General features: G+C 40.0%; 1 protein-coding gene across 1 annotated transcript in view; it reads right to left on the bottom strand.

Moving 5' to 3' along the window:
* Positions 1-268: 268 nt before the first annotated feature.
* The window catches only part of LOC137327290 (immunoglobulin superfamily member 3-like), a 144,060-nt gene continuing 116,408 nt past the window's right edge, over positions 269-27,920 (bottom strand). Inside the window, exons 7-10 of the mRNA XM_067992944.1 lie at positions 19,077-19,484; positions 16,388-16,798; positions 13,796-14,218; positions 269-8,321 (exon numbers count right to left, since the gene is read on the bottom strand). Of these exons, the coding sequence (XP_067849045.1) occupies positions 8,071-8,321; positions 13,796-14,218; positions 16,388-16,798; positions 19,077-19,484 (1,493 nt within the window). The 3' untranslated portion in view covers positions 269-8,070. The remainder of the gene's footprint in view (positions 8,322-13,795; positions 14,219-16,387; positions 16,799-19,076; positions 19,485-27,920) is intronic.

Genomic DNA, 27,920 nt, shown 5'->3' with positions numbered 1-27,920 from the left:
TGTGGCACTATTTGAAGACGACCAGGGAGTTCTCCTAGTGTCCTGGCCAACATTTATCCCTCAACTGACGCCACCAAAACACATTATCTGGTCATTTATCTCATTGCTATTTGTCGAACTATGCTGTGTGCAAGAAAAAATGACCATTTGGGTGAGAGAACAGAGAGCAGCTAGTGTCCATGAACCATCCCAGCATGATTTGAACAAAAAAAATGAAAGGTTCATAATCACAGCAGTCTGGTCCAAGTACTGACCTGAAACACAAAGATCTTTTCAAGACCCATCATTTTATTAACAACAAAATGACAAGAGATTTCAAACAAAGCACATCACATTTGAAAATTTACATTAAAACACTCACATCACAAATGAAATTCTGCAGTATCATGCATTATTGGTACATAGAAAATATCTAAAACAATAGGACATCTGTCCAAACAATGAGAAACTGGGAGTATCCCAACACCTTAAGCTATGTTTACGCTCCAAGTGAAGCGCCCATTTATTACAGGAGTTGTAGATTACTGTCAGTAAATATTACAGTGCAAACTGTATGGAATTGTTTATTGTGATCATGGTTTGGAGTAAAGGCTCCCACCTCTCAATATCAAATTTAAAATCAGGTCAACTGAGTATCAGGACAAACCTTTCGAGTCGGTGTAAATGCCGAATGAAATGTCTGCCCAGCAAGAAGCAAAGCTCATGCATCAGGCTGGTTGTGTGATATTTTTATTCTTTAGTTAATTTTAATATTTTTAAGCATGTTATACATTCACCTCGTAACAATTTTCCCAGTGGTTAGCAGTAAGACTTCAAACCAGAAGGGTCTCTTCAAACCAGAAGGTCCAGTAGGTCGAACAGGTGTCCTTTAAAATCATTTTGAGAAAATGTAATCACTATAGTTACAAAGTGCAACAATCTTGTTAGGTGAAGAAAATACAAATTTACAAAATTGGTTTGATATCATTGTGCCAAAGACTGGCAACTTTTGACTGGTCATCTTGCAATCTTACAAAGCTTTTGAGAAATTCTGAATGAAGCAGTATTAATTAGAATTAATATATAACACCTTCTTCAAGGAAACATTTTCAGTTACATCACAAGCTAGAAGTTACAACACATCCCACTGGAGGAGCTAGAGTGCCAACACCAGACCACCTGATCCAGTTTTAGTAATAAATGATCATTCAGCTGTGATGATTGTTCTGTCTTTGCAAATCCACAACCCATATGTATCTGTGTGGCTCGCGTTTATAATGATCAATGCAGTTATGTTGTAGTGATGAGATTAGTGGTATTTTACTTCTAATTACACTATTGTTTTAACACAAGAGAGAATTTCAGTTTTCTCTGTGATGAAACTATGGGGTAAATTTTCATCTTCTACGCATGGGGGATAATCTGGTGGAGCAAACTGCCCGCCCAATATACAACCCGCTAGAATTTCATTCCATTGACGGGTTCCATAATGGGCCAGCAATCTGCTCCACCAGATTACCCCCCTTGTGGCGAAGATGAAAATTTACCCCTGATGATCTGATCACCCACCAGACCACTGAGGAAGTTTGGAAAAAGACGCTTTGCTATTTGGTGAGCGGAATGTGTTGCTCCATGTGCAATAATCAACTACATTCACAACAAGTTCTGTTCATCAGCACTTTAAACATTTAAACTCTAATTTTGAACAGGAGCCGGTTCAAGATGTCAGTGAGTGAAGCAGCTGTTTTTGAAAGTGCAATAAATAGCTGGTATTATACTCAACATCCTGTCCTATTCACCAGTAATTATATGCTGATATTGAAATCTTTTTGTGGAATCATAACACTTGTAAGTGGAACAGCATATGACAGCCTCACATATAGCGATCAGCCAAACATAATAGTCAAATCAATCCTTATAAGCATGGCCCATCGTACTTGAACTTGTATTTGCTCCCTGCCCGGCCCCCAATCTAATTGATACATATTTAGAAACTTTCATTTTGGGAACTGAATGTTTAAAAAAAAAATCCAAAAAAGGTGATTTGTCTTAACACCTGCCAGATCTGTTGACAAATGGTATGGATAATTCAGATTGTTAGAGATCAGGTTCATGTCTGACCCTCTCTTTTTTCCTTAACAGTACATGTACTAAGGTTGATTCAACATATACTGCTAAGGAAAAAAAAAGTTGATAACTAAACTGTATTGTAAATTTTACTAAAATGCCGTAACAGCTTATGTTCACTTGTGTAGTATTTAGCCTTCAGCAGAAATATCTACACCAACAAAATATCGTTTGATCATTACATTTTTAATGCACCCTAATAAGCAGATAAAAAGATGCAGTTTTATTTAAGTATATAAAATAACACATTTACTACTGTAGGTAACTAACACTAAAGGTATATTTATGAGGCATCTGTTTTCAATATGTGTCAAGTTACATCAAAACTACAGCACAGAAACAGGCCATTCGGCCAACTGGTCTATGCCGGCATTTATGCTCCACAGGAGCTTCCTCCCTCCATACTTATTGTTTAATTTGAATTTGACTAACTTTAATAATGATGCAGTTAATTATTATTAGCATGGGTTTTAACATGTAGCCCATTCCCTCTTTGAAATTCAAATTTACAAAAAAAACAGATGAAGCGAGATTTGCTGCATCTCTCCAGTTGAACAGATTCAGGCTAATCCCCAGGTTGTATTCCAGAATGACAGATGACGTGAGAACTGGGAGATTGAGGCATCAGTTGAAAATACCCTACATTAAAGTGGATTCAAAGGTATAGATACCATTTGAATGGCTCTTTTTAATTTTGGGCACAGAGCAGGGGAGTGGGACTAATTAGATAGCTCTTTCAAAGAGCCGGCACAGGCATGATGGGCCAAATGGCCCCCTTCTGTGCTGTATAATTTTATGAACAAGACAGCTTCCCTCAGGTGGTAAGTGAACTGTACATTAAATGGAAATGAACCAGACAAGAAAGGTCCCAGGTTTGATCTACAACTGGATCCAGAGACCCTGAGCTAGGGAGGGGAAAAAATAGTCAGGGTGACTCAGGTTGGATAATGCATGTGAACTTTACCATGAGAACAGGATCAGACACAGCTCTTATGTCACTCACAATCAGATAGCCTACTGGGAATTACTATCTATGGTCAGACTTGAAGACTGGCCACTTGGATGGGGTGAGGTGCTGGAGGGTTGCCCATGGAATTGTACTCCAGCAAGATTCAGCATCTTCAGGAGAGATGGGAGGACTATAGGAAAGGAACATACCAGGGAAAAAATAAGAGCAACAAGGCTGTAGAATGATTCAAGGGTGCAATGTCTTTGAATCATCAATCTCTGTAATTCTGTATTGTACGTACCTTAAAAAAACTGAGGCGATATAAACTACTCACTCTCCAATTTAAATGCATGATGTTTAAGGGGAGGAGCATGGTGAGAATTTATGACCTGTTCCCTTAATCGGGAATATTTTTTAATTTTAGGGGATTGGGAGGAAAACAGTCTGTGCTGGATTTCTATTGTGTGGACACCATTTCTACCACATACTATATTTTGAGTTTCCTTTTTACTAAACCCTGCTGCTTTTTGGCCAGACTCAATGGTCCAAACCAAGAATTTCTCATTTGTTTTCTAATTACAGAACCTTTTTGAATAAACAGTGTACATCTCTCCACATTTCCATTTATTAAAAAGCTCCTTTTTGCGCAAATAGATAGTGAAAGTTTACAAAAAATGCCAATTTTTCCCACTCTTGGAAAATTTCAGCATCTGCATTTTGTGCTTCATTATCAGTTTCCCTGCAGGTCATGGGGATGATGTGGATAGTGTACACTATTCATGTCATTATACCTTCATTTAAATATTAATGAAAGAGCACACTTGTATGACTTGTATTGCCACAATAATGCTGAATATAGGATTTTCATACAGCATGCAATGAAGCCACAAACACCAACTTTTGAAAACTGACCCGTTTGCATTTTTACTCAATTATTCAATCCAGTCTGCAAAGTAGAATGTGCATTTGCTAAAGCGCCACATGACACCCAATTACAATTTGCTTTTTGAAGTTGCAATGAAACCCTTTAGCTTGTAAAGGCCAACACAGAACCTGTTACGTCTTTCTCGGCTCACTCAGCCAAGACTTAAGTGCTATATACCCATATTGCTTCTTTACTCATTCATGGCCCTTATGGTGCCAATTGCTGCAGTTCATAAATACCACTGATGCCATTTCACACTGCTTGGCATCTCTACAGGTCGTACTGGTGAAGTCAGAATTTTTTTTCTTGATCCATTTATAAAGCCAGCATTATCCAAAGTTGAACCTGAACCAGATATGGTCCAGAATTAAAACAGTGTACAAAAGTATCCAGTGGAATTTTTCACCCAATAATCTCACAGGCACCAATAACATACTGAGATTTGAACCCAAACCTCCAATACTTTTTCTTGGTAATATCAAATGTTTCAGTGAGTCTGATATATACAAGCTTTTTCATTAGCTAAATTTCTGCCTTCCATATCCTTCCCTATATTTGTTACCTGATACAGCCTCCAACATTGTTCCCAAACCAGTTCATCCATTTCTGGATTCAGCTTTGCATTGTTTTTAATTAATAGATGTCACTGCATTGCTCCTTTGCAGAACTGTTGTGGGTCTTAGCTAGATCCTTTTTATTTGCCTCCACAAAAATATAATTGTGCGCTCCTACTGCAGAACAAGAAGTTAGTAATAGCCTTTAACCTATATTAACACTCAAGCTCAGACATTTACCATATTTGATTACTGATTTATCATTTAAGTTCTATGCTTTTGTAGAGATTACTACATTCCATTGCATTTTTATAATTTTAAAAAACTGCTTAAGCTTTATTCCTAGAACCTGTTTTACAATGGAGATTAAAATGTTCAGACTCTTCAATGAGGCAGAGAACACAGTGACCTCCCTTTCAAAGCCAATTCTCCCACCTACATTTGAGAATCTTAGCTGCTTTAAATTGTATGGGTTTACCAACTCCCACTAAAATGCATCTTTGCTGCACCCATAACCCAGGCTCCTTTCTTTACCCCTTTTGAATGACTAATAGTTACTAAATTCAAAGGCTGGAGCTTTGTAAACAAGTGCCTCACTCTCCCAATATAAGTGTACAAGATGTTCAAGCTCCAAGAAGTGATTCATTCAAACCAGTCTAGCTGGACCAGGACCAGAAACAGCAAATTCAGAGGCAGTATCTGCTTGGGCAAGTTTTGTAAGAGAAGAAAATCAAAGATTTTTGATTAATATTGTTCTTATTATGAAGATGATGTACAGTGCAAAGGTTACATTACCACAATAATGTGAACTAGTGAGGTCGGGCGAGGGAATAACATTCAAACCAATGAGCATCTCATGGTTCTGCAGGTTTAAGGTTTAAATCCGTCACTTCATTTGGTAATGGTAAAGCACATGGTGCGTGGGGGGCTGCGCAGAAGAGAGTTCAAGTGGCACAAACTCATCAACTGGCCTTAGTGTCGAGTCCACAGCTCATTTATGTTCTCCGCTGGTGGATGTACTCAGATATATTATATGAATGCACTAGTGTAGTTAGAAACCAGTTCTCCCTTGCTGCCCTGGCCAATGAGGACATTGTGTTCCACTGATCACACTCACATGAAGGATCCATGGGCTAAATACTTGGTCTGATGATGAATCCTGTGACTGAATTCAGACTGAGATACTGTGCCACCTCATGCAACAACTCTGATGCATAAACAAAGTCTTAATGCACATTTCCGAAGGAACCCCAGACCAGATCTTTACCCAAAGCGACTGTTATTATAACTCATCTCATTTTAAAATACTGCAAGAAGACAGCAAATGCAGTAAAGCACCCAGCACCACAAGCAGCAATATGCTGCTGGAAGCCATTATTGGGCATCTTTAAATGTAATGTCACTGATGGAAGACAAATGTATAGTCAGAATCTTACCAGAACCTGCAGCTGCTGCGTTCTTACAGCCTGGAACAGTAACAATAGTGTGGAAGTTAGAACTGCTATATCAAGGATGCAGTGGCTTACAATGAACCTATATCTATGAGCCCTGTGTTGTTGGTGCAGGGTTCATTATACATACATTGTATGTGATAATACAAGAACATTTACCGGAAGAGAGTAACTTTATCTAGAAAACTGTTGATTCTATTCTGATCAGGTTGTACAGTTTGATTTATGTGAGCAGCTCAGGGAACACCCCTGTTAGATTAATGACTCGGTTAACTAATCACCTATCAATTCCAATCTTGTACTGCATGAAATGATATCAATTCAGCAAGAAAACTGATAAACTAGGCTATGTAGGGAGATCCAGCCAGTTTGGTTAGCCAGTCAATGTTAGGATAAAAAGTTTCCAACTGTAGAATCTTCCCACGCAACATCTTGCATCCAGGTCCGTCCCCATGATAGTGATGCTGTCTTGATAAGACCACATGCACCTCTGCCCTTCTCAAGGCCACTTCTGTTTCCCCACACAAATATCAGAGAATTTTTTTTTCTCATCCTGTGGAGTTTATTGTGATTTTTGAGAGTATGATCCAAAGAACTGGTCATTTTTGCTTCAGTGCAAAACATTCTTACCTCTTAAAAAAAGTCATGGATAATTCAACCCCACCCACATCCCTTCTTAACAGTGTACAGCAATATGTTAGATAATTAAAGATTTTAAAGAGTGGTGTAGTAAATACAAATGGATTTGTTTTACAACAGAATATGATTGAATGTTTGAAAATGTTCGAAGACATTTAAGCTGAGCCAAGTGTTATGTGATTTAGGCTGACCAGGACTGCAGCAAAGCCTAGGATTCTGTTAGCACATTGAACGTGTTTCGGCACTGGATCTGTTCAGGCTCGTAACAATTTCCTTCGACCAAATGACACTCTTTCAAAGAACACTATAAAAACAAAACAGGCAATTATAATGATTCTTGTTGAAACACAGAATAAAAAGTTATTTCAAAAAGTGCAAAAACAATGTACAAAAAGAAAACTATCCAGCTGCATGACTACTTTCCATTCTACAGAGTTGCAGCTTAATCAGATTTCTGTATCAAAAAATTCATAAATGAGAAACATTGGCTGTACGTGCTAATAATTTGCTTGATCCTTATCTATATTCACTGGAAGGGACGGAATTTCATTGTCCTACGTCCTGTATTCAGGTAACATCATCTTCATGTAATTCTGTCATAATGCAGTCATAGCACTGTTGATGATCATTGCCTAGACAAGGTATCCTTTGTAGCTTTTCTGATGCACTTGTCATAGTCATTTGACACTTGCCAAACACTCAACATGTCTGACACAATGTCTATGAGCCTTCAGTGCTACAGCTCCTCCTCAGCTTCGATGATCTTCCCACTCCCCTCTTATTGTTTCTGTTGTTCAAATATTCTAAACACTGCTGTGATTGAACAGAAGGTCTGGGTGTATGTCCATCCCTCCAGTCATGACTACCCTTTGATTTAGTGTTGACTCTTCTTAGACTGTAAACCAAGCATTGGGACAGTAAAGTGACATGAAGCTTTAGGGAAAAAAACACCTCAATTTTACATCTTTGCAGTTTAATATTTTCCCTCCACGGTACTGCATTTGCTACGGTTCTGTATTCTTCAGGAGTGACAATAGTCTTAACATTCAGGAGATCATCTGGCATCTTCATGAGATCAGACCTATTACACATAGCGGACTAATGTGACAAGCAGAACTCTCATGCAGTGAAAACAGTTGGCAGAAGACTATATATCTACATTAGTGTAAAATTAAACATTCCGACTATATCAAGTAATTGTGTTGGGGGTAATGGGGAGGAGGCCAATTGAGCCAAACATCTTGGAATAAATGTACCCTCTCTCCCCCATATCTCAATGCCATGGCCCTCAAAATGTACATCCTTAATATAAGAGGTGGAGGATATTGCTTCCAAATGGGATATTTTGGGGGGTTAACATTCATCCTTAATTCATTATAACTTTCAACTCCTTCAATTGAATGTCAGTTATTTTTTTCTCCAAAATTCTTTCCCCCCCTTCCTCTGTTAAGCAAGGCTTCCTGGTCCTATTCTGAAATCCGGTGGCTCAAGGCTTGTTGGAGAATAAGTCACCGCTGGTTCTTTAATCCAGAGTAATGGGACACCATTTTTGCCATCAGATTTCTTCTGCGAGTTTAGCGTTTTGTAGCGTGTTAGTAAAATGGCAATAAGGAGGATTCCAAAAATTGGAAAGGGGTAGAAAAATATAAAGTAGAACAGGGAATCATTTGAACAAATTGCTTCCTGGAGAGAAGATCCTGTAGGAAAGAAATAATGAAAGGTCAGAAACTCACTTTGATTTTTGTCAGCATCCCCCCCCCCTCCCCATTAGGCTGGTTCCTCATTTTCCTTCAAACCATGTGATTGAATACTGAACCATTGACCTGTGCCCAGAGCATCCCACCCTCCTGGCTAAAGGAGGTACCTTGGCAGCAGCACCTGGTGCCACACCATTTCTTTCATCCAGGACACCTGGATGATTCAGGAGTTGAATCTGTCGCTATTACATCATGTGCTCTGATAGGGAAAACTAAGATGGCAGATATGTTAAGCTGAGATCAGTGAATAGTTCCTGAATGACTTTGTACTTGACCTTATGGAACAGACAACATTACCAAATATGTTACAAAAGGAAATTATGATTTGTAAGTATTTTCTTCTTTTTAATTAGGGTTTCCTCCAGGGTGAGGAGATTGATTTCACACACAGCTGGCATTTAAAAATGGTAAAAGTTATATTTTTTGAGATATTTGGCCAAACTTCAAAGTAGAATTGCCTAAAGTTTCTACTTGCTGGCAGAAATCATGTTATTGTAGTTTAAAGTTTACCATCAATACACAAGAGGTGGATGTCACCTTTGTGTGTACGACCTTTCCAGTTATGAGGAAGGTTTTACACCCAGTGCACTTGTCTTTTCTCTTTACAGATGCTGATGGACGTGCTGTTTATATCCAGCATTTTCTGCTTTTGTATCAGATTTCCAGTATTTGAGTTTTTAAAAAAAATCTAAACATAAGTGGCCTTTTCACCAGACTTTGCATATTGATCATGTCCCAAACTGATGCTAAGTGACATTATGTGGGCTATTGGATAAGCTGAGGCACAACTGATTAATACACAAGGCATTTTCCACCCTGTGTGTGGGCCAGCTATCACATACAAGGAAAAACCACTTTGAAATCTTTCCTTTCTGGGTGGTTGAGGGAGTGTAAGCTGACTGACACCACTGTGTTATAGTACAATGGCTGAGAGTGAGTTAAAAGAGGGAGTTATTCGATCCTGCAGTTCTCCACATTGGACATACTCCACAAGAACAAAGGTTCAGTTGTTTTGAGTCCTAACAGGACCTGAAACTGAAGTACAGCCTTTAAATTACATGCCTTTGTGAAGCACTTTGGAACATTTTTCTACATTAAAGTCACTATATAAATGCAAGCTGTTGTTGTTGTTGCCACACATTTATCACTCTATAATTCAACAACAACTTGCATTTATATAGCGCCTTTAACATAGAAAAATGCCCTAATGCATTTCACAGCAGCATAAAATCAGATAAAAATGGACACTGAGCCAGAGGAGATATAAGGGGTCGCCAAAACCTTAGCCAAAGAGGTGGGTTTTAATGAGGGTCTTAAAGGAAGAGAGGGGGGTGGGGAGGCAGAGGGATTCAGGGAGGAAATCCCAGAGCATGGGGCCTAAGCGGTTGAAGGGAGGACCATCAATAGTGGGGGGGGATGGGGTTATAGGGCCGGAGAAGGTTACATAGATAGGGAGGGATATGAAGACATTTAAACACAAGGATGAGAATTTTAAATTTGAATTACTGGAGGACTGGGAGTCAGTATAGGACAATAAGGACAGGGTGATGGGTGAATGGGACTTGGTGTGGGATAGAATATGGGTAGCTGAGTTTTGTATGTGCTGAAGTTTGCTGAGGATGGACAATTGGAGGCCGGACAGTAGTGCATTGGAATAGTGAAGTATGAGGTGACAAAGGCATGGATGAGGGTTTCAGCAGCAGAGGAGCTGAGGTAGAAGCAGCGGAGGTTACGGAGGTGGAATTAGTTGATCTTTGTGATGGAGAGGCTATATATATATATATATATATGATTCCTTAATGTGTAATCCCTTATAGCCCTTTCAATGAAATTGCCAATTAATGTTGAGCTGCATGCAGTTTTGTGCCGTGAAATAAAATTGACATAGAACTGGGTTGAGACTGTTCAAATTCTTTTCACATTTGGCCCTTACGGCTGGCAAACAGTGGAAACTTTCATCCCACCAAGGTTCCGGAAATGTTCCAAGGAAATGTTTTACTCAATGCTAATGAGTGGATAATTTTCTAACTTCAGAATCCAAAGAAAATTAACACATCCTTCTTAACTTGGTTAGATATAGTAACTGATAAACAATGATAATGCCAGGCCTTTTCCAACACCACTCTTGAGCCAGCTGGTACAAGGTACACACAAGCATTCTGAGGTGACGTTCCAAATTTTCCCTTCAATGGAGAAATATTTGGTCTCTGCTCAACATTTTTTCTCCTTTTTGACAACGTAGCAACAATCTACCCAATTTACTTCAGGATTCTCTGATATACCATTTTAAGCCAACTTGATTTAACACCAAAATGTACATTAAATGTGGGTAAATAGATTTTCTGTGAGATAATACAATAGTTTCCATTTGATAAGGGACTTTGATATATTCATATACTGTAACAAGAACAAAAAAAGTATGAAATGAGAAAAGACCAATCAGCCTTAGATAGCTTATTCTTTCCCCAAAGAACCTGTACAATCTGCAACATCATAGAGCTTCCAAAACTTGTTTGCAAATCAAGATGAATAATCATAGTTAAAGCATCCAAGAAGTGAAAATTTTGTGGTTCTTTTTCTAGTCCAGATTTTTATTTTATTCGTTCATGGGATGAGGGCGTCGCTGGCGAGGCCGGCATTTATTGCCCATCCCTAATTGCCCTTGAGCAGGTGGTGATGAGCTGCGTTCTTGAACCGCTGCAGTCCATTTGGTGAAGGTTCTCCCACAGTGCTGTTAGGAAGGGAGTTCTAGGATTTTGACCCAGTGACAATGAAGTCTATTATTACAGATTCCTGGCCATCAAGCTGATTTACTGAAAATATTTTAGATAGCAAGAACCATAATAGAAATGCGATAACTAAACCCTAGTACAGGGCCCAGCCCCACAGCATATGGTTTGCAATTATTTACTTTCACTAGAATTTAGCATAAACACTTGGTCCCAGAAAAACTGCCAGATCTACCTTTCTATCTATCTAATTTTTAAAAATGTCTTTGTGAACATTTTGTGTATTAAGACTCCTTTCTCTTTCATCTAACAGATTACAGAGACCAGTGTCCCTTCAACTGAAAAGATCCCAGAACCATGTCACCAGAGACTAATCAGATCTCCAAATTATCTCTGTAGTATTAGTTATGATCAGTTTAGTCACAAAAACGACCAATCTCATTCTATCAAAAATGAATTTCTGTGGTGTGTAGCTGCCAAGTTAGTCCCTCACCCATCCCACTATACACCCTTAAAATAAACTTTATTACATAATAAACACATTAAAAAATTGATAATTCATTAAGCAAATCACAAACTTATGCACTGCACTTTCCATTCACTCAGCTATCTCCCCAATCCCCCAACACAGCAGACCAACTTCATGCATGTCCTCATGACTCAATCACTCACTGCACTCTAGTTTCATCTATGGCCACTCCACATTTCCGCTTTCTGCTCAGTGTCGCCTCCAGTCATTCCCCACTCACTCTCTCCTGCAGCCTTTTGCTGTTCCCAGGAAGACAATAACAAAGAGGGGGAAAAAAGCAAGAAAAAGAGGGAGAGTAACAGAGACACAGGAATAGATTAAGAGATAAATGGGGAGAGAAAGAGATATAGTAATAGATTAATAGAGATAAATGGGGAGGGTAGAGATACAGGAAAAGATTAATAGAGAAATGCGGAGAAGAAGATACAAAAAAAACTTGCATTTTTCAATACCTTTGCCCTAATAAAATATCCCCTTGTGCTTCACAGAGGCATAAAATAGACACCAAACAGTGGTGGGAGAAGGATTAGGTGACTGAAGGCAGGACCATAATGGTCCTGCAGTGGCCAAGAGCAGGGTGGAGGGTAAGAGCAGAAGCGAAAGATGGTCAATAAGAAAAACAAATGAGCTAAGGTCCTGACAGCAGTCAAAATGCCCATGCAGTGGGCACAGAGAGGTGGCTGTGAGTTACATATACAATTTTGGTGATCTAGGTGTGATTACATGAGCCTGTAGTAGAGTTCATCATGGGTATCAAACAGAGTCCTAGGTTTGCTAATGATCAAAAGGGTTCAGAACAGGTGCTGGTTGAGGAGGTCTAGACAGAGAAGGGAGACAATTCAGGGCCAGGTGGTGGTTGTGGATTTCAAGCTTCAAGATGGTTGAAGTGAGTCCAAAGCTTGGTGACAGTCAAGGAATATCTGGGGCCTAGGGGTGGGTGGGGGAGATCTGGGACTAGAGACTAGCGAGCTGACTGGAGATCAGAGTCCAGGGTCTTCCTGGGGATGTGAGCTGAGACCCCAACTAGATGAAGGTCTGAACCAAGGGCCTGGCTGGCCAGTCATTTGGGTTTGGGCCCTGTAGGACAGGACAACCTGACTGGATTATTTCTCCACTGCTGTCCAAAGTGGGCATCTGTGAAGAAGCAAAATCAGCACCTAAGGGTCAAAAGCAGAGATGGATTAGAGCACAGAAATGAGAGAGAAACAGAAAAACGGCGAGAATGACAAAGACAGAGGAAGAGAGAAACAGGTGAGAGTAACACAAACATGGAAAGATCATTTGGGAAGCTTTTTCAGGGATTCCCCAAGCTACTCAGCACATCTCTGCATACAGGGGGCCGCCAACATGGACACAAGCCACAATGGCAGCAAAGCCTTCCCTCATCCCAAATATTCAGCGCTCAGGAAACATAGAACATTCTAAAAGTGGAATCAGTCTGACCTCAGCCTCACAGAGCCACTGCCCCTCACTCCCCCATTTTCCAAACACTCACAGCCCCCTTGTCCAACCTGGTACATACATTTACTCGGTTAATCCCGGGGATGAGGGGGTGGACATATGAGGAGAGGTTGAGTAGATTGGGACTCTACTCATTGGAGTTCAGAAGAATGAGAGGCGATCTTATTGAAACATATAAGATTGTGAAGGGGCTTGATCGGGTGGATGCGGTAAGGATGTTCCCAAGGATGGGTGAAACTAGAACTAGGGGGCATAATCTTAGAATAAGGGGCTGCTCTTTCAAAACTGAGATGAGGAGAAACTTCTTCACTCAGAGGGTAGTAGGTCTGTGGAATTTGCTGCCCCAGGAAGCTGTGGAAGCTACATCATTAAATAAATTTAAAACAGAAATAGACAGTTTCCTAGAAGTAAAGGGAATTAGGGGTTACGGGGAGCGGGCAGGAAATTGGACATGAATTTAGATTTGAGGTTAGGATCAGATCAGCCATGATCTTATTGAATGGCGGAGCAGGCTCGAGGGGCCGATTGGCTTACTCCTGCTCCTATTTCTTATGTTCTTATAATCATAAAGTCCCACAAAGTCCTCAAGAGATAACTGCAAGATCTCACTGAGAAACAAAGTGACAGCATCAGTTGAGTGAAGGTATCATATATGAATACTGCTCTGCACACCTCAAACTATCTGAGTAAATTACCTTTGTTTTGTACAGTGACCATGACCAGTCCAGACTCATCCTCTCCTAGTTTATACCAGATATTGTTGGCATTTTGAATCCATTCCTCCACGTGACAGTAGTAATTCCCAGTGTCACTGCTGCCAGTGTTCTGCACCGTCAAGCTGTACAATCCATTGGAGGGTCTCTCTAACTGGAGTCTGTCCTTCATCCCCTCAGCTCCATCCAGTGAGACGTCGAACCCAAACACTGAATTATGATCAACTTTTAAAATTGTCTCTTTCATGATTCTGTCAGCACCCTCTTTGGCTTTCCATGCGAACCAGGATACGGCAAACTGGGAATTATCTTGTGTTCGGTGGGTTATATTGCAGCTGAGCTGGAACAGGCCCTTCTCTGATATGCTTATATTCAATTCCGTTTTATCCACTTGCATTTTAAATTCTGTTTGTGAAATTGAAAACAAAGACATAACATATTTTAATGTTTCATTTTTGAAAACCTGAGAAAGTCAGCTCTCCCATTTTTCTTTCTATAGAGTAAATTCATCAATCTGATGCTCCCAGCAGGGAGTCATGCTTGAAGGCAGTGCAGGTCAGAGAATCAGAGCTGCAGTGTTGTCGTCCTATCTCCGACTCATACCTCTTCTGAGCACGGCTTCCCACTAGGAGCGCAGGATTGGTGAATTTACTATTATATATTCACACTATTTCCCTCAGCCAGGGGTGGAACAAGCCCACCTTCAGATATCTCTGCCTAGATCAGCCCACCAAGAAGAAAAATTGAATGATGCAGGAAGGTCCCCAGGTTAAGCAGACTGTTGCTGCAGAAATGTGGAATTGCTGTACCTGACAAGGTCAGATGGGACTTTTAATTTATACAGTAGCTGTGACCTGGAGAGCAGTACATCAGACGGGGGCAGGATTGAGCTCAGCTCTGATGGCTCCTCATGTTCAAACAGTTTGCTGACCTCTTGCTGTTCAGGACCACAGATTAAATTAAATAACCATCTGGTTGAGTTGCTGAAGGGCTACATCAGTGAGCTCCTTTAGCAAAGGCAGGAGTAAAAAATTGGAAGGCAAATTAGAGGCAGAAAAAAGATGGAAATCTTCAAAAGCAGTGAAGTTCATACATCCCAAACACTATTATACCAGAGCAACTGTCATATCACTGTACAATAGCACCAGTATAAAAGTAGGTCCTCCACTGGTTTTTCTTTTTCCAATTTTTTTCTTCTCTTCTACCAAAGGTGATGACTCATGCTAGGGTATGTGCATACCAGCTCAAGGTATGAACTGCAGTCCTTACACAAATAGTCTCATGAACTCTGGTTTCACCAAAGGTCCATAAATGTTATTCTACTGCAAACTTTGAGTCACTTAATCCAGCCATGTAGACACCATAGTGCAGTGACATTGTCACCGCAGTAGCATTTGCTGCTATCTGGAGACATGCGGGATAGATTACAGCAAATTCCAGTTTAACACCAGGAGTAAGATTACACTACACCAAAACTACATCATCAGAGCCATAGCTGGACACCTACACTTTATCCGAGTATAATGCGGGCTGTCATATTTCTGGAAAAATCTCATATCGTAATGGCCTATTTCATGGACCTTTGTATAGTATAGCGGATCTCAGATAGTCAAACTTTGCTAGGTTATTCCTGATGATGCAACAATATTTTATTTTTTTGCAATTTCCTTGAGGACAAGCTCCTCAGCCTACTTGAGTAAACTGTACTTAGTTAATGTAATTTCTATCACCATCCCATCTGATCACATCTCACACCTTTTCTGCCTGCAGGCAGCAATCATGTACACCAGCTTAATCATGACTAAATGGGGCAGAGATGAATGTCCAGGTGGTATTTCAATTTAAATTAATTTTTTAAAGAAGTCACACTGTGATTAAGTCAATATTAACACCAGCAGTACTAACGAGATGTTAAGAGATTGCCTCTGGCAGGCTATAACTAAATCATTAGGTTTGCTTGATTATTTTTTATTTTTGTCCATTTAATAACATCTGTGCTTTTCAAAATGACTCACTTGTAGCCAATGTCACAATTATAATCTGAGAAAGTTAAGTTCAGCTGCCTTGTTATACTGCTGGCTCTTCAAGGGCAGCCATGCAGCCATATGTGCTTTTTCCCCCATTGTATATAAGCATGGTTGCACTTTTGGGATATGCACCATTGCTTATAGGCCGGGAAGGTGTAGTACATGGCTAGACAGGGCAATGCCACAAGCAATATTAACTTTACTCAGTTAGTGGTCAGGAATAGCTTGCAAATGTGTTAAACTTTATGAGTACTTCGCGTATGAATTTAAAAAAAAAACTTTTCTTTTGTTTAACAACACACTGTAATTTAAAACTGGGGCTAACTCAGTACACGTCAGTCACCTGGGAGGTATTGCATTTCAGAAGCCAGATTTTAGCTAATTTTCAGTATAATCTAACTTCTTAAACATCATACAGCCATGTCTTAAAATTTCCAAAAAGGTGACCTGATGTAATGTGGTCTGATGTCAATGAGAGGAATAGCTTTTGCAAACCACCCTCCATTAAAGATTCTTTCCTAAACCAAAATTAATAGCTATACAGTACCTGGCTGTTTTACAGTGACAGTAGTCAGTCCAGACTGATCTTCTCCCAGTTTATACCACACATTATTAGAGCCAAGTAACCACTCCTCCACATTACAGTAGTAACTGCCAGTGTCAGATATAGCTGCTTTCTGTAGTATCAAACTATACAGTTCGTTGGTAGATTTTTCAAACCGTAGCCTATCCCTCAGTCTCACACTGTTATCCACTGAGCTGCCATACTCAAAAACAGAATTCCGATTCAGGCTGAGAATGGGATGTCTATCTGTCTCCAGTGTTCTCCGGGCATACCAGGCCACAGATAGTTGGGAATCCAGGTTGGTACGGTTGCTGATCTTGCAATCCAGCTGAATCTGGCTGTCCTCTGGTACAGAAATATTCTTTTCAGTTTTGACGGTTTGCAAATTGTTTTCTGTAGGTACACAATGTCTTAATTTCATTAAAAGGAAACTTGACAGCCAAAGAATTTTAATATCATTGAAGAAAGCATAGTTTCATAACTCCCCAACAGATTTATTTAGCAGATATTCTATTCAAATGTATTAACTTGACTGTGTTAACAAAAGTAATTCTTGTAAACACATGGGGAACCAGTTTGAGCGTTTCAATTTATGCGCCTCGAAAGCAAAATATTTAGTGCAATAAAAACAGAAATTTCTGGAAATGCATTACTGGACATTCAGAGAAAAATTATTTCCAGCAGTGTTTGTGTGTGCACTCCTGATGCTTGTTGAAAATGAGTTGCACAATAAAAATAACAAATGAGATGGCCTCAAATGAAATAACTCAAGAAAAGAGTGATGAGGCTGATTATGATGATTATGATCTGGAAAAATTGTAGGTAAAGAACATGGCTAGATGATGTAATGGACTGGACAGGAATAAGATTAGGTGCTGATACAATCCAACTGTGGAGAAACTGAGAAGTATGGAGTGCACTGGTCACCAGCATCAAGAGCACAGAATACGCGGAGAAAAGAGTGTTTGTGTACGGAGGAGTCGATCTTTCACTGCATTGTTCCACAATCTAGGGTGAGTTTAATAAAAATTTTCTTTTTCAAAAATAATTTAAACTTCACTGTAGCTTCTCTTCCATGAGAATCCTCATAACCCTGAGTGTCTGTCTTCTTCACGGAGCTACTCAGATAATGACAGCAATCAGCTCCATGGGAAAGGAACCCTGGAGATCAGCAGGAGTTCCTGTCCTAGACATTGTTCATGAGCCATCTGGTTCAGCAGTGTCAGATGAGTACAGCCTCAGATTTCTTAATTGGCTTCCAGGAAAAGAAATTTCTATGGAACCACTTACATCATAACACTGATGACCCCTTTAGAATTCAAAACTGGTTCAAATGGAAGTGGTTCTGCAATGTGCTGTAGCTCCGTGTGCTGTGGATTCCATTCTCGCTGGCAATGTGAAACCCAGATCACTGGTCTGTATGGGTGGACTGAATACACTTGTGGTTGGAAAAATGGCATATAAAACCACTTGATTTATATTACAGCTTTGCAGCAGAATCTGTGACTGCCATTACCAGCCACATGAAAAGTAAAAGGGCCATAACTGTCTCGTAACAAAGTACGAGACAGTTATGGCCCTACTTTGGGTTCTGACAATGAGCAGTGCAAGGCCACATGGAGTGAGAATGGCATTTGTTCTGCTATGTTTCGCACCAAACACAAGTGGCTGCAGCTACAGTGAATAAAATGGCAGAGGGAGATAATGGTCAACATTTTCAGTTTGGTGAAACAATGCAAGTGGATTTTGGTTCTGCTGCTATGACCTAGCTGAAGAGGGGAAATGGTGACTGTGGTAATAACTGTAGCTAAGGTATTTCCCTTCCCCCAACAGCTGAACTATTGAGGAGCTGGTGCTGAGGCTGTAATGGGAGGGATGTTAGTAAAGAGCAGGGTGGGTTTGCTTCTTTTTGTGTGTTTCCACCTGGTTCACCTCCCTCTCTGTAGCACTAATGTCACATACAACAATTTCATGCCTTAGACATTGGGTTGTTGGCTTTGGGGAGTTAAGAAACACATCTAAAATAAAGATACTGGTGCACTCACCTTGGAGCTGAATCATCCCGTGGGGCTAATCAGCAATATGCCAAACAAATCAAAAGTGGCAAATGCATACATCAGTTCCACCTCTTAGTTTATATCCATGAAAATGACAGCCAATACCAGGGTCGAATACAGAATTTGTATTATATCGCAAATGCACTTACACAGCAAATAACACTAGCATCGAATCCTTGGAAAATGTTCATTAGACGTAAAAATATAATTAGGTAGATTGGTTCTGTCAGTGAAGAGAATCTGTAAAGTATCATTCTCTTTTGGTCCTGAGGTTTTTTAATAGAAGTTGCTATGTTCAGATGGTTGACAATGACCATCACACATCACAGAGTAAGAAGGCACAAGTTCAGTTCCCCACTGTGCTCACTTTTCAATATGAGCCATACCTCACTTTAAATATCTGTACCGTTCCTTGACGAAGAGGAGGGCATAGCCCTCTGCCAATGCAGTTATCAAGAGAGGTGCATGAGAGCAGCCAGCAGACTTGTGCTCTGATTTACCCTCCCCTCCTGCTAATGAGGCACCTAGCCGTCACTCCACAGAGTATTCTTCATAAGCATGCAAGAATTGAAAGTTTATTCTATACTTGAAAGGAATAAACATAGATTCAATACCTGGGTGCTGGACAGTGACAGTGGTCAGTCCGGACATGTTCTCTCCAACTTTATACCAGATGTTGTTGGGGTTCAGCAGCCACTCCTCCACGTAACAATAGTATTTGCCACTGTCATCAATATCAGCTTTTTGTAAGACCAAAGTATAGAGCCCACTTGAAGGTTTTGCAGCCTGAAGTCTCTCCTTCCACTTGTCTTTTCCTAACCAGTTTCCATACTCGAACACACAGTCACGGTTTGATTTCAGGATGAGTTTGTTCTCTTTCTCCAGTGATTTCTGAACATACCATTGTACAGAGAATTGCGAGTCTGGACTTGTTTGATTTGTGATGGTACAGTTTAAACGAATATTGTCATTTTCTGTTACTACAAGGTTCCTTTTTATTTGGTTGACTTTTAATCTACTATCTGTGAGGAAAGAAATGATCTAGTCACATGCAGGACAATGGTGAACACAAAATAAAAACACATTTTGTTAATATTTTCTTCATTTTTTTCTCTCATGCATTCTAGCCACCATAGTATCTTCTGCAGCTAGAGCAAGCACTTCGCCACAATCTGTGCTGAGGCAATTTACTTCCAAGCAAGACAGTAATCATTCATCTACCCCTTCTTCACTCTCCTCCCACTGTCTGCTACAGAGCTGTAGTGAGATGCCCCATGTAGCAGACTAGTCAACATCAAATAAAGCCCTTCATGACTGTGGTTTCATTGGATTATCAGACAGTGCTGTGACTCAAATTCATAACCACAGGTCTACAAAGCAAGTAGCTTAACCACACAACTACAAGAATTGCATTGTGCATCTTTTCCCCCAGCCAATGAACTAATTGTGAGGAGTGTGAGTTACATGAATAACTGTTTTGCCTGTGGAAGAATTCAGGACATTATTTAGTGGTGAGCTAGACAGTTTAGAATATACTGAGCTTTAGTGTGACTTCACCTGGCCAGCAACAGAGCTATCAACAAGAAACATGGGCTGAGAAACAGAAAAAGATGCCCCACTGTTCCTGCTTTTAATGTTCACTGGAGTCACTCAACATTGAGGCAGTTTCTGCTTTGCAATATTCACTGAGATCATCAATATGACATACAACAGATATTGTATCCAAAAAGCTGCTGTATAGTTGCCGTGTTTGCATCTTTATTGTGCAAATGTGCGCTACATTAATATTTAATCAAAGCACTAACACATTAATATTGTAATGCTAGTCCTGCTGGGAAATTTTAAAATAACCTGCAGGTTGCAGCTTCCTCAGGTCACATCATTACATGCTATGTAATAAAACTATTCTCCTTTGTGAACTGGTTCCTGGGGAAGGAATCACCCTGTGGAATAGGAACAAAAGTATTGCTTAAAAACAATAGTTTCATTCCAGTGTATGTACTGTATGTTGAAAATTGCATTGCAGAAATAATGGCTGCAGGTCTAGAAACCTAAAAATCCAGGGCTTGGTGCACTCCCACTGTAACTTCAGCAGAAGTCCAATGGAAGCTCTGCAATGAGGATCAGGACCCAGATATGGCAATTTCTACAGGGCCTTGTTGGGGCGGAACTTCTGACCACCACCAACGAGGTTTGTGGCATGAGTGGTGGGTGTGGCCGGGGACAGGGACTCCCATACAGGAGTTCACACGTCCCTGGTCTAGTGGGAACACTGGTGGGCCGGTACCCTTGGGTGGGAGAAGGCGTTCCAGCTGGTCCAATATCACATGTGGTGCCCACCTGGGGATCCAGGCCTGTGTCATGGCTTGGACCCCTGAAGAATTCTAAGCAATTTTAGTGTCCCCCTATAAAGGTTATTGATGTGTAAGGCATCTTTCCCACTGGAACTGGACACCTAAACTTCAATTTGCAGAATCTTCCCTAAGGTGGCATCTGAGATGTGCCCTTAGGAGCACGGCAGCCTTGTGTAATTATTTAAATTAAGTGACCCCCACACCCCGACCCTCATGACTTTTGTGCGATCAATGCCAGAGCTCATAGACAGGTGAATCATGGCACTTACGGTGGGCTGTCGGGCCCATGAGCTTTTGGGCCAATTGTGCCTTGAGACACCTAGGCCTGGACCTGGGAAGTAAAAAAGATTTACAATGACAAAAAATAGCTGCTCCAAGCAACAGCTTTAAAAAAAAAATGGATGCTGATTTGACATTTTTGAAAAAGGAACATTGCATTACTGATATGCCACCAGCATGTCATCCACTTTAAACTAGCTGAGTGCTGACTACATTCCCCAATGTTGTATAACACATCACATGAGTTGGCAATTAAAACAAGGAGACTGAAACTGCACAGACGACAGTTCCCAGACAAATGGATTTAGAGAGCTCCATGTGGCACTCATAGGCTTTGGAGTAGCACAATGAATCTACTATACATATTGATTAATGGAGCTGAGTGGATCAGGCACACATTAATGGATAACATGTTCCCGCACTACACTGATGTTCATCTAATAAATGTCAGTGGTGTTCATCTAGTAAATGCTCTCTCTCCAAGGAATACTGTAACACCCTCAAATCATTCTGAAATATAAGTAGGATCAAATATTTTCAATTTTTAAAACAATGCCTTTAGTCGTCTCATTACGACATCATCTCTGCTTGCAGTTTCTACCAGTGCATCATTAGAGATATCCAGAATACTGTACAGCCCTCTAAGGTGCCAGTCCAATTCACCACACATTCTCTTTATAGAATAGTTAATTTTATGCCTCATTTCTTAAACAAAAGCTAGTGTTCTGCTATGGTGAATAGATTTTGATAAATGAATAGTTTGTTTGGAATTACTGATGATGGCTGGAAAAAATAAAGAGGAAAGAACAAAGGAGGGAAATGGAAAAGTATAAAGAAAACACTTTTCTATTACTGCACATTGAAAAATCTAGGTGAAATGTGCAAATATACAAGATCTTCTGTTGTGGGGAAATACAATTTTTAAGTTTTAGAGACAAAAGAAGAGAACATTTATAGGTATCATCCCTTTAGGTTTTTAAAGGTTTCTAAATTACTATAGAACTCCTCACACACAGGAATGCAGATACAGACTCAGACTGCACACACACACATACAGGCAAAGGTACAGACACACAGATAGAGACTGGCACACAGACACAAAGATGCCGACACACACACACACACACACACACAGATAAAGACATATAAGCATGCACATAAATATAGATAGGTATACAGACACATGTCTACAGATACATTCATAGATAGACGCACACATAGATATAAACAGAATTACATGCACGCATACTCATACATTTTAAAAATGAACAGACTTCATCGTATTTTTACCGTAGCTACCTTATTATTTAGTTGCTTCTTTTTAGCCTCCCTTTTCTTATTTCCTATCTATCTATTTAGCTTTGCACAAAATGCACCCATGACAGCCCTAAACTAGATTTCTGTTTCTGTTGCTACTTTTATCTTTTGTTCCAACATTAATGGTATTCCAATTGTGTGGCATTTTGTGAATTAAACAGATGGAATTTAATAAGGAATGAGCATTTTTTTTTTAAGAGGTAGAAACAACTTTCAGCAATAATTTCATAACAACCAGAACCTAGTGATGTCCTGTGAGCTCCTGAATTATCAGAACTAGAAGGTGAAAGGGTTAATGATCTTTGAGAATGGACTATTAATAGACCAATCTGTATTCCTAATTATAACCCTCTGTTGGCTAGTGACATAGCAACAGATTAAATACATCAATTATATTATCAAGGGAAAACTAAATAAAAGATTTTTTTTTCGTTCAAGCAAGATAATCTGTGCTGGGTAAAACACATTAGATGCAGTCATTCGAATCCTGCTCTACAGAATTCTGCTGGCACCGTTTCAGTAACAAAACAAAAGCTGAAATGTTATTTTATTCTTTTCAGCTTATTAGCTGGGCAATCATCGAAGATGATGTGCACTATCCTGGACAATGAATGAGAAATGTACGATGAGTGAGTAGGGGCTTGTTTAATGTGACAAAGGCAGGTTATTGTGCGAGAAGCTTAATGCACATTTTAAGGAGGAAAATGGCTCCATTTTACAAAACCTTTAATGTCTAAATTCCCCACTGAACATTTCAGTTACTGATTGAATACTCGATTGCTAAAATAATTGGTTGCCCTAGCCCAGAAGCGGGTGGATGTTGTGCCATTTTCGACTGTGCGATTTCCCAAAGCTTCTCAGAACTGTGCTAATGAAGGTGCTGAGAGGATTGTTATTATAATATGAAATTCAACACATTCTGCATAACTACACTGCCCAGAAGCTAACCCCCACTCCCGTTTCATTAGTGTTCACAATAGCAGGAGAGATTTATTACACAAAATAGAGCTTCTTATTTTGAGACTATACCTGCTCTTCCTATTATGATTTACTGAGGGCCAGTAAACAATCTGAACTTTAACTAGAGAAGCAGTGCTTGTTTGCTGTGGTTGTTAACAATTTGTAATAGGCCAAAATCTAATTTCCAAAACAACACAACTTGAGGCAATTTATATGTTCAAAATCAGTACTTCCGACCAATTTCAATTCACACTGGTACCAATTCTGGTTTTGTACCTAGATGACCTGGAAGTGGAACCTCCTGGGCCTGACCAAGTCTGCCCTCTGCAGTCCAGGATGCACAGGAGCACTGGGCAGGTTTCCTCTAACTACTTGTCCATTGTTTCAAGCTATAGTTCATGCTGAGGTGATCTTTGAACATCAACATGCAGAGTCTACTGGCTCACTAGTTGCCTTCCTTGGCCTGTGGGACTAAAAGGTGTTTTCATTTTGGTTTCCTCCATCTGTATCATCTTGACTTCCTTATTTTAGATACTTTTGTTTAGACTGTTTTGTTTAAGATTAGCTTAAAAGCCCTCTCTGAAACTTTAATGATCTTGTTACTTTGTCTTAGCCCAGTTCCACATTCACACTGGTCTATCGTGAATGGCCAGCGTGTGTCCACAGCTCGCTGGTCTCATTTAAATGAAGCCCAAGGCCTGATATCGGGTGTACTCGGGGCTACCCATTCAGGCGCAGGGACCATTCGCTGCACCCAGTTCAGGCTGTCAGGCCGAATTTCTAGGCCATGGTTTATCACATCGACAGCACGTAGCATAATAGAGCAGTAGTACTCAATGGGCTCTATCCCTGCTTGGATTTGTAATACCAACCTTACAACATATCAACAGGATCTAGTACAACCACCATTTTTAAACTGTCCAACCCACAAATGGACTGAAATGGCCCATTGTTTCCTGAGGTGATTTTCCTAAGTTTCATTGATTTCCTCTTCTAAAGGAAACAAATTTTCCAGCAGTTCTAATTGAATTTACTTCACTGTAAACTAAAACTTGGTTATTAAGTTTTAAAAGAATAAGACCCACGTGCTTGTTTGCTATGAATTCAGTGTCGTCAGTGATGTGGGGCTGCACCAAGTGCAGGCACCATACTAGAAAATAAATCTCTGGGAGTTAAATCATCTGGGTTTTTATTGAGTTGATGGTTGCCAATCATGTGAACTGCTTTGAACTCTTCCAGGGATCCAGGGCAGACAAACAGGAAATCAATATGACAATTAATGTTTCTCAGCTTTTACGCAGAAGTGATAAATCTTGATGCAGCATTAAAATGAATTCACTCTTTACCCTCACAACACTACCCTTTTATTAACTCGGTGTAGGCAGTCCTAAGAGGACACATCGTGATTAACCTGCCAGGATTACAATTGCAGAACTGATCTGTAAATACCAGAATTAGGCATAGAAATGTTTTTTAATTTCCCAACATTCTTGCACGTCAATGTGGTACTCTTGTAGCTCAAGTCAGGTAAGCGTCTATCTATCTATTGATCTCTCTACCTGGGAGGGTTTGTGTGTGATTGTCTACAGGCTTCCCTCTGCACTTTCTTATTACTTCTCCATCCCCTTTGAATCATTGATTAATCTGCCATAATCCGATTGGTCTGTAAATCTCCAATCAGATTTGACCCTTTCATCCATTTGATTGGTGCTTGCTAACAAAATTCTAGAAAAAAAACAACAGGAAGCCACGAGAATCCAGAGAAAACAGAAAATTGAGGAAATTGAAGTAACTATAAGTATTTAAAAGCGCAAACTGGAAATTTTAATTAAATTAAATTAATTTTACATATTTAAGAGTTCAAATTGTGTTATAAGTAGACCCATGTAATTCTTATCATTGGAGACTAGGAGGAAATCTACCCTGAGATTAGTAAGGAGTCAAGAGTGTCAGCAAGAGTTCCATTTTTCCCCCAAATTATCTCAATCAGCAATGCCATGGAAGATCGATTAGTAAATTTCATATGTATCTTATTCCATTTCTAACATTCTGATTGGTCATTGGGAACCAGGTGAACATTAATGTATTACCATTCACATGGTTGTCAGGGATCGTTCAGATGTGAGAAGTATGCATCTAATGTTCCATTCCACACCAGACCATTTTCTGGCCAGCTTGTGCCTGTTTCTCACCCCAGAAGTGCTTTAGTCCCCAAGCCAAAAGTGTTCTCCTTTCCAGCTTATTCCTGCCCTGGTCCCAATCTGTGCTCATCTATCTGCTCCAGTCCAGTCTTTCACGCCCCACACCATCCGCATACTACACTCCCTAGTTTACCTGTAAACCACTGCTAATCCTGGAATTTAAAGAAAAGAATGAGCTCACAAAAACAATGCAAAGAAAATTGCTCTTTTTTTAATACATTTTCCCAAAATGGGTTTGCAAATGAATTGCTTCCATTTGTTCAAGGGGAATTATTAATGCCAGTTTCCAGCTGACATTACTCGAAACAGCTTTCTTCAATATTTATTTTGCAGAGTACAATTGCTATTACAAGCTCGTTCCCAGCCCCTGTCTCCAGTCTTTCTGCTGTCTCCCAGGTCCCAAACCCTGGATTCCCAACTCTCTCTTGATCCCAGCCCATGGTCTTCCAGCTAACCTTCATGGTTCCTCCAAGCTCCCAGCCTTCCCAGACCACGGCCCCAATCCCCACTCTCTTCCAGGCCACAGCTACTCTCTCACTCGCATGTGTTGCAACAACCTATGAATGTGCCAGTATTAGTCAAGGCAATGGCTTCAAATACAATGCTACAACAACAGGAAGTCCATGTAGCCTGGGGTGGAGATGCATCTTAGCTTTGAACCCCCTCACCCCCACCAACCTCCAAAAGATCATCCTTAATAGTTTAATGAGTTTATGCAATGAGTAGCTGTGCCATACAGAACTGGAAGATCCCAGGCCCAATCCTCAGTCAGTGCTGAGTTAGGTGATCTCAGTAAGAATGGCAGTAGTCATCTTAAAATTGTCCCCAGTGTCCCTGAGGTGGGGATGCGGAAAACCAGTTAGAGAGCAGGCTTGACTGTGATGCATCTAAGGTCAAACAGCTCATCAGCATTCACTGTTAAAGCTTACACATGAATAATGGTAACTTGGTCGAGGTACTAGAGGCTGTCTGTGGAACTGTACCACAAGAAAGATTCAATGTCCTCAGGAAGGGAGAAAATTAATAAGTAATTTCTAAAGGAAAAAAAACAGTAGGTTTTGGGAATTCCGCATATGTACTTGCGTTGAGAATCTCGTAAATGCAGGAATTTCCATATAAACTGTAACACAGCATTACCCACAGATATTATTGTGACTTCTAGGACTTATGGTGTCACCAATCTGGGCTGAGTTCAAATCCAATCCCAGTGGTGGAAGGATAGTGTACTAAACTACTGTGTCACTGAGCCCTACACAGTATCTGTGTGCAAAAATAATTATAATTTATTAGAAATGTATAGAAAATAGTCTTTCATAACAATTTTCATCTCTACTCACTGAAAGAAATTATTATACAATAGAAATTAAAAGCAATGTGCCACAGTATCCTTTAGGGATCGTGATATTAAGTTAATCCATATACACAAGGGATTTTAAAAGTTGAAAGAATAACTTGCCACCATTTCCTGCTGTTTGCACACCATTGCTCAGACTCCATTAGTGTTCAGCTTAAGTGCCTCTCTGTAGTCTTTGGGGATCAGTACCAAAAATCAACAAACAGAATGTACTGGAAACATTAATGATTTGTACGGTCAGGGCCAAAGCAAAGGATTTTGTCTCGAGTGGGGGAAGGGACTAAACAAAGCAATGTATCAATTGTTGTATTCAACATAACTGGGGAAAATGAGATCTGCTAAGTAAGTGTCAAGTAAACTGATCTTAGGTAGAATGATGAAGTGTATGGAAATTGCAAATTTAATATTAATAGAATCTATAAATAATTTGTAAGACAGGAAAAAAGGATTTTTAATTAAATGTGCAATTCAGATTCTAAAAATAACTCTCATTTTAATTTAAAACAGAAAATGCTGGAAACTCTCAGCAGGTCAGGCCGTATCTGTGGAGAGAATAGACAAGTTAATGTTTCAGGTATGGATCCTTCATCTGAGCCGGAAGATATTACAGGTAAACAACATTTAACTCAGTGGTGGCTCTCTCGCCCCTGAGTCAGAAGGTTGTGAATTCAAGTCCCACTCCAGAGACTTGAGTACAAACTCTAGGCTGACACTTCAGTGCTGCACTGTGGGAAATGCCTGTCTTGGCATCCTGGCCAACATGTATCCCTCAACCAACACCTAAAACAGATTATCTGGTCATTATCTTATTGCTGTTTATGGGAGCTTGTGCAAATTGGCTGCTGCGTTTCCTACATTACAACAGTGACTGCACTTCAAAAGTAATTCATTGGTTTTAAAACGCTTCAGGATGCCCTGAGGTCGTGAAAGGTGCGATATAAATCGAGTCTTTTTTTTTAAAAAAAACATTTAAAAAGGCACAAAAATAAGGGA

This window comes from Heptranchias perlo, chromosome 11 (genome assembly GCF_035084215.1).
Source record: "Heptranchias perlo isolate sHepPer1 chromosome 11, sHepPer1.hap1, whole genome shotgun sequence".
Lineage (NCBI taxonomy): Eukaryota > Metazoa > Chordata > Chondrichthyes > Hexanchiformes > Hexanchidae > Heptranchias > Heptranchias perlo.
Note: the sequence above shows the minus strand (reverse complement) of the source record. Positions and strands in the feature narration are given on the sequence as shown.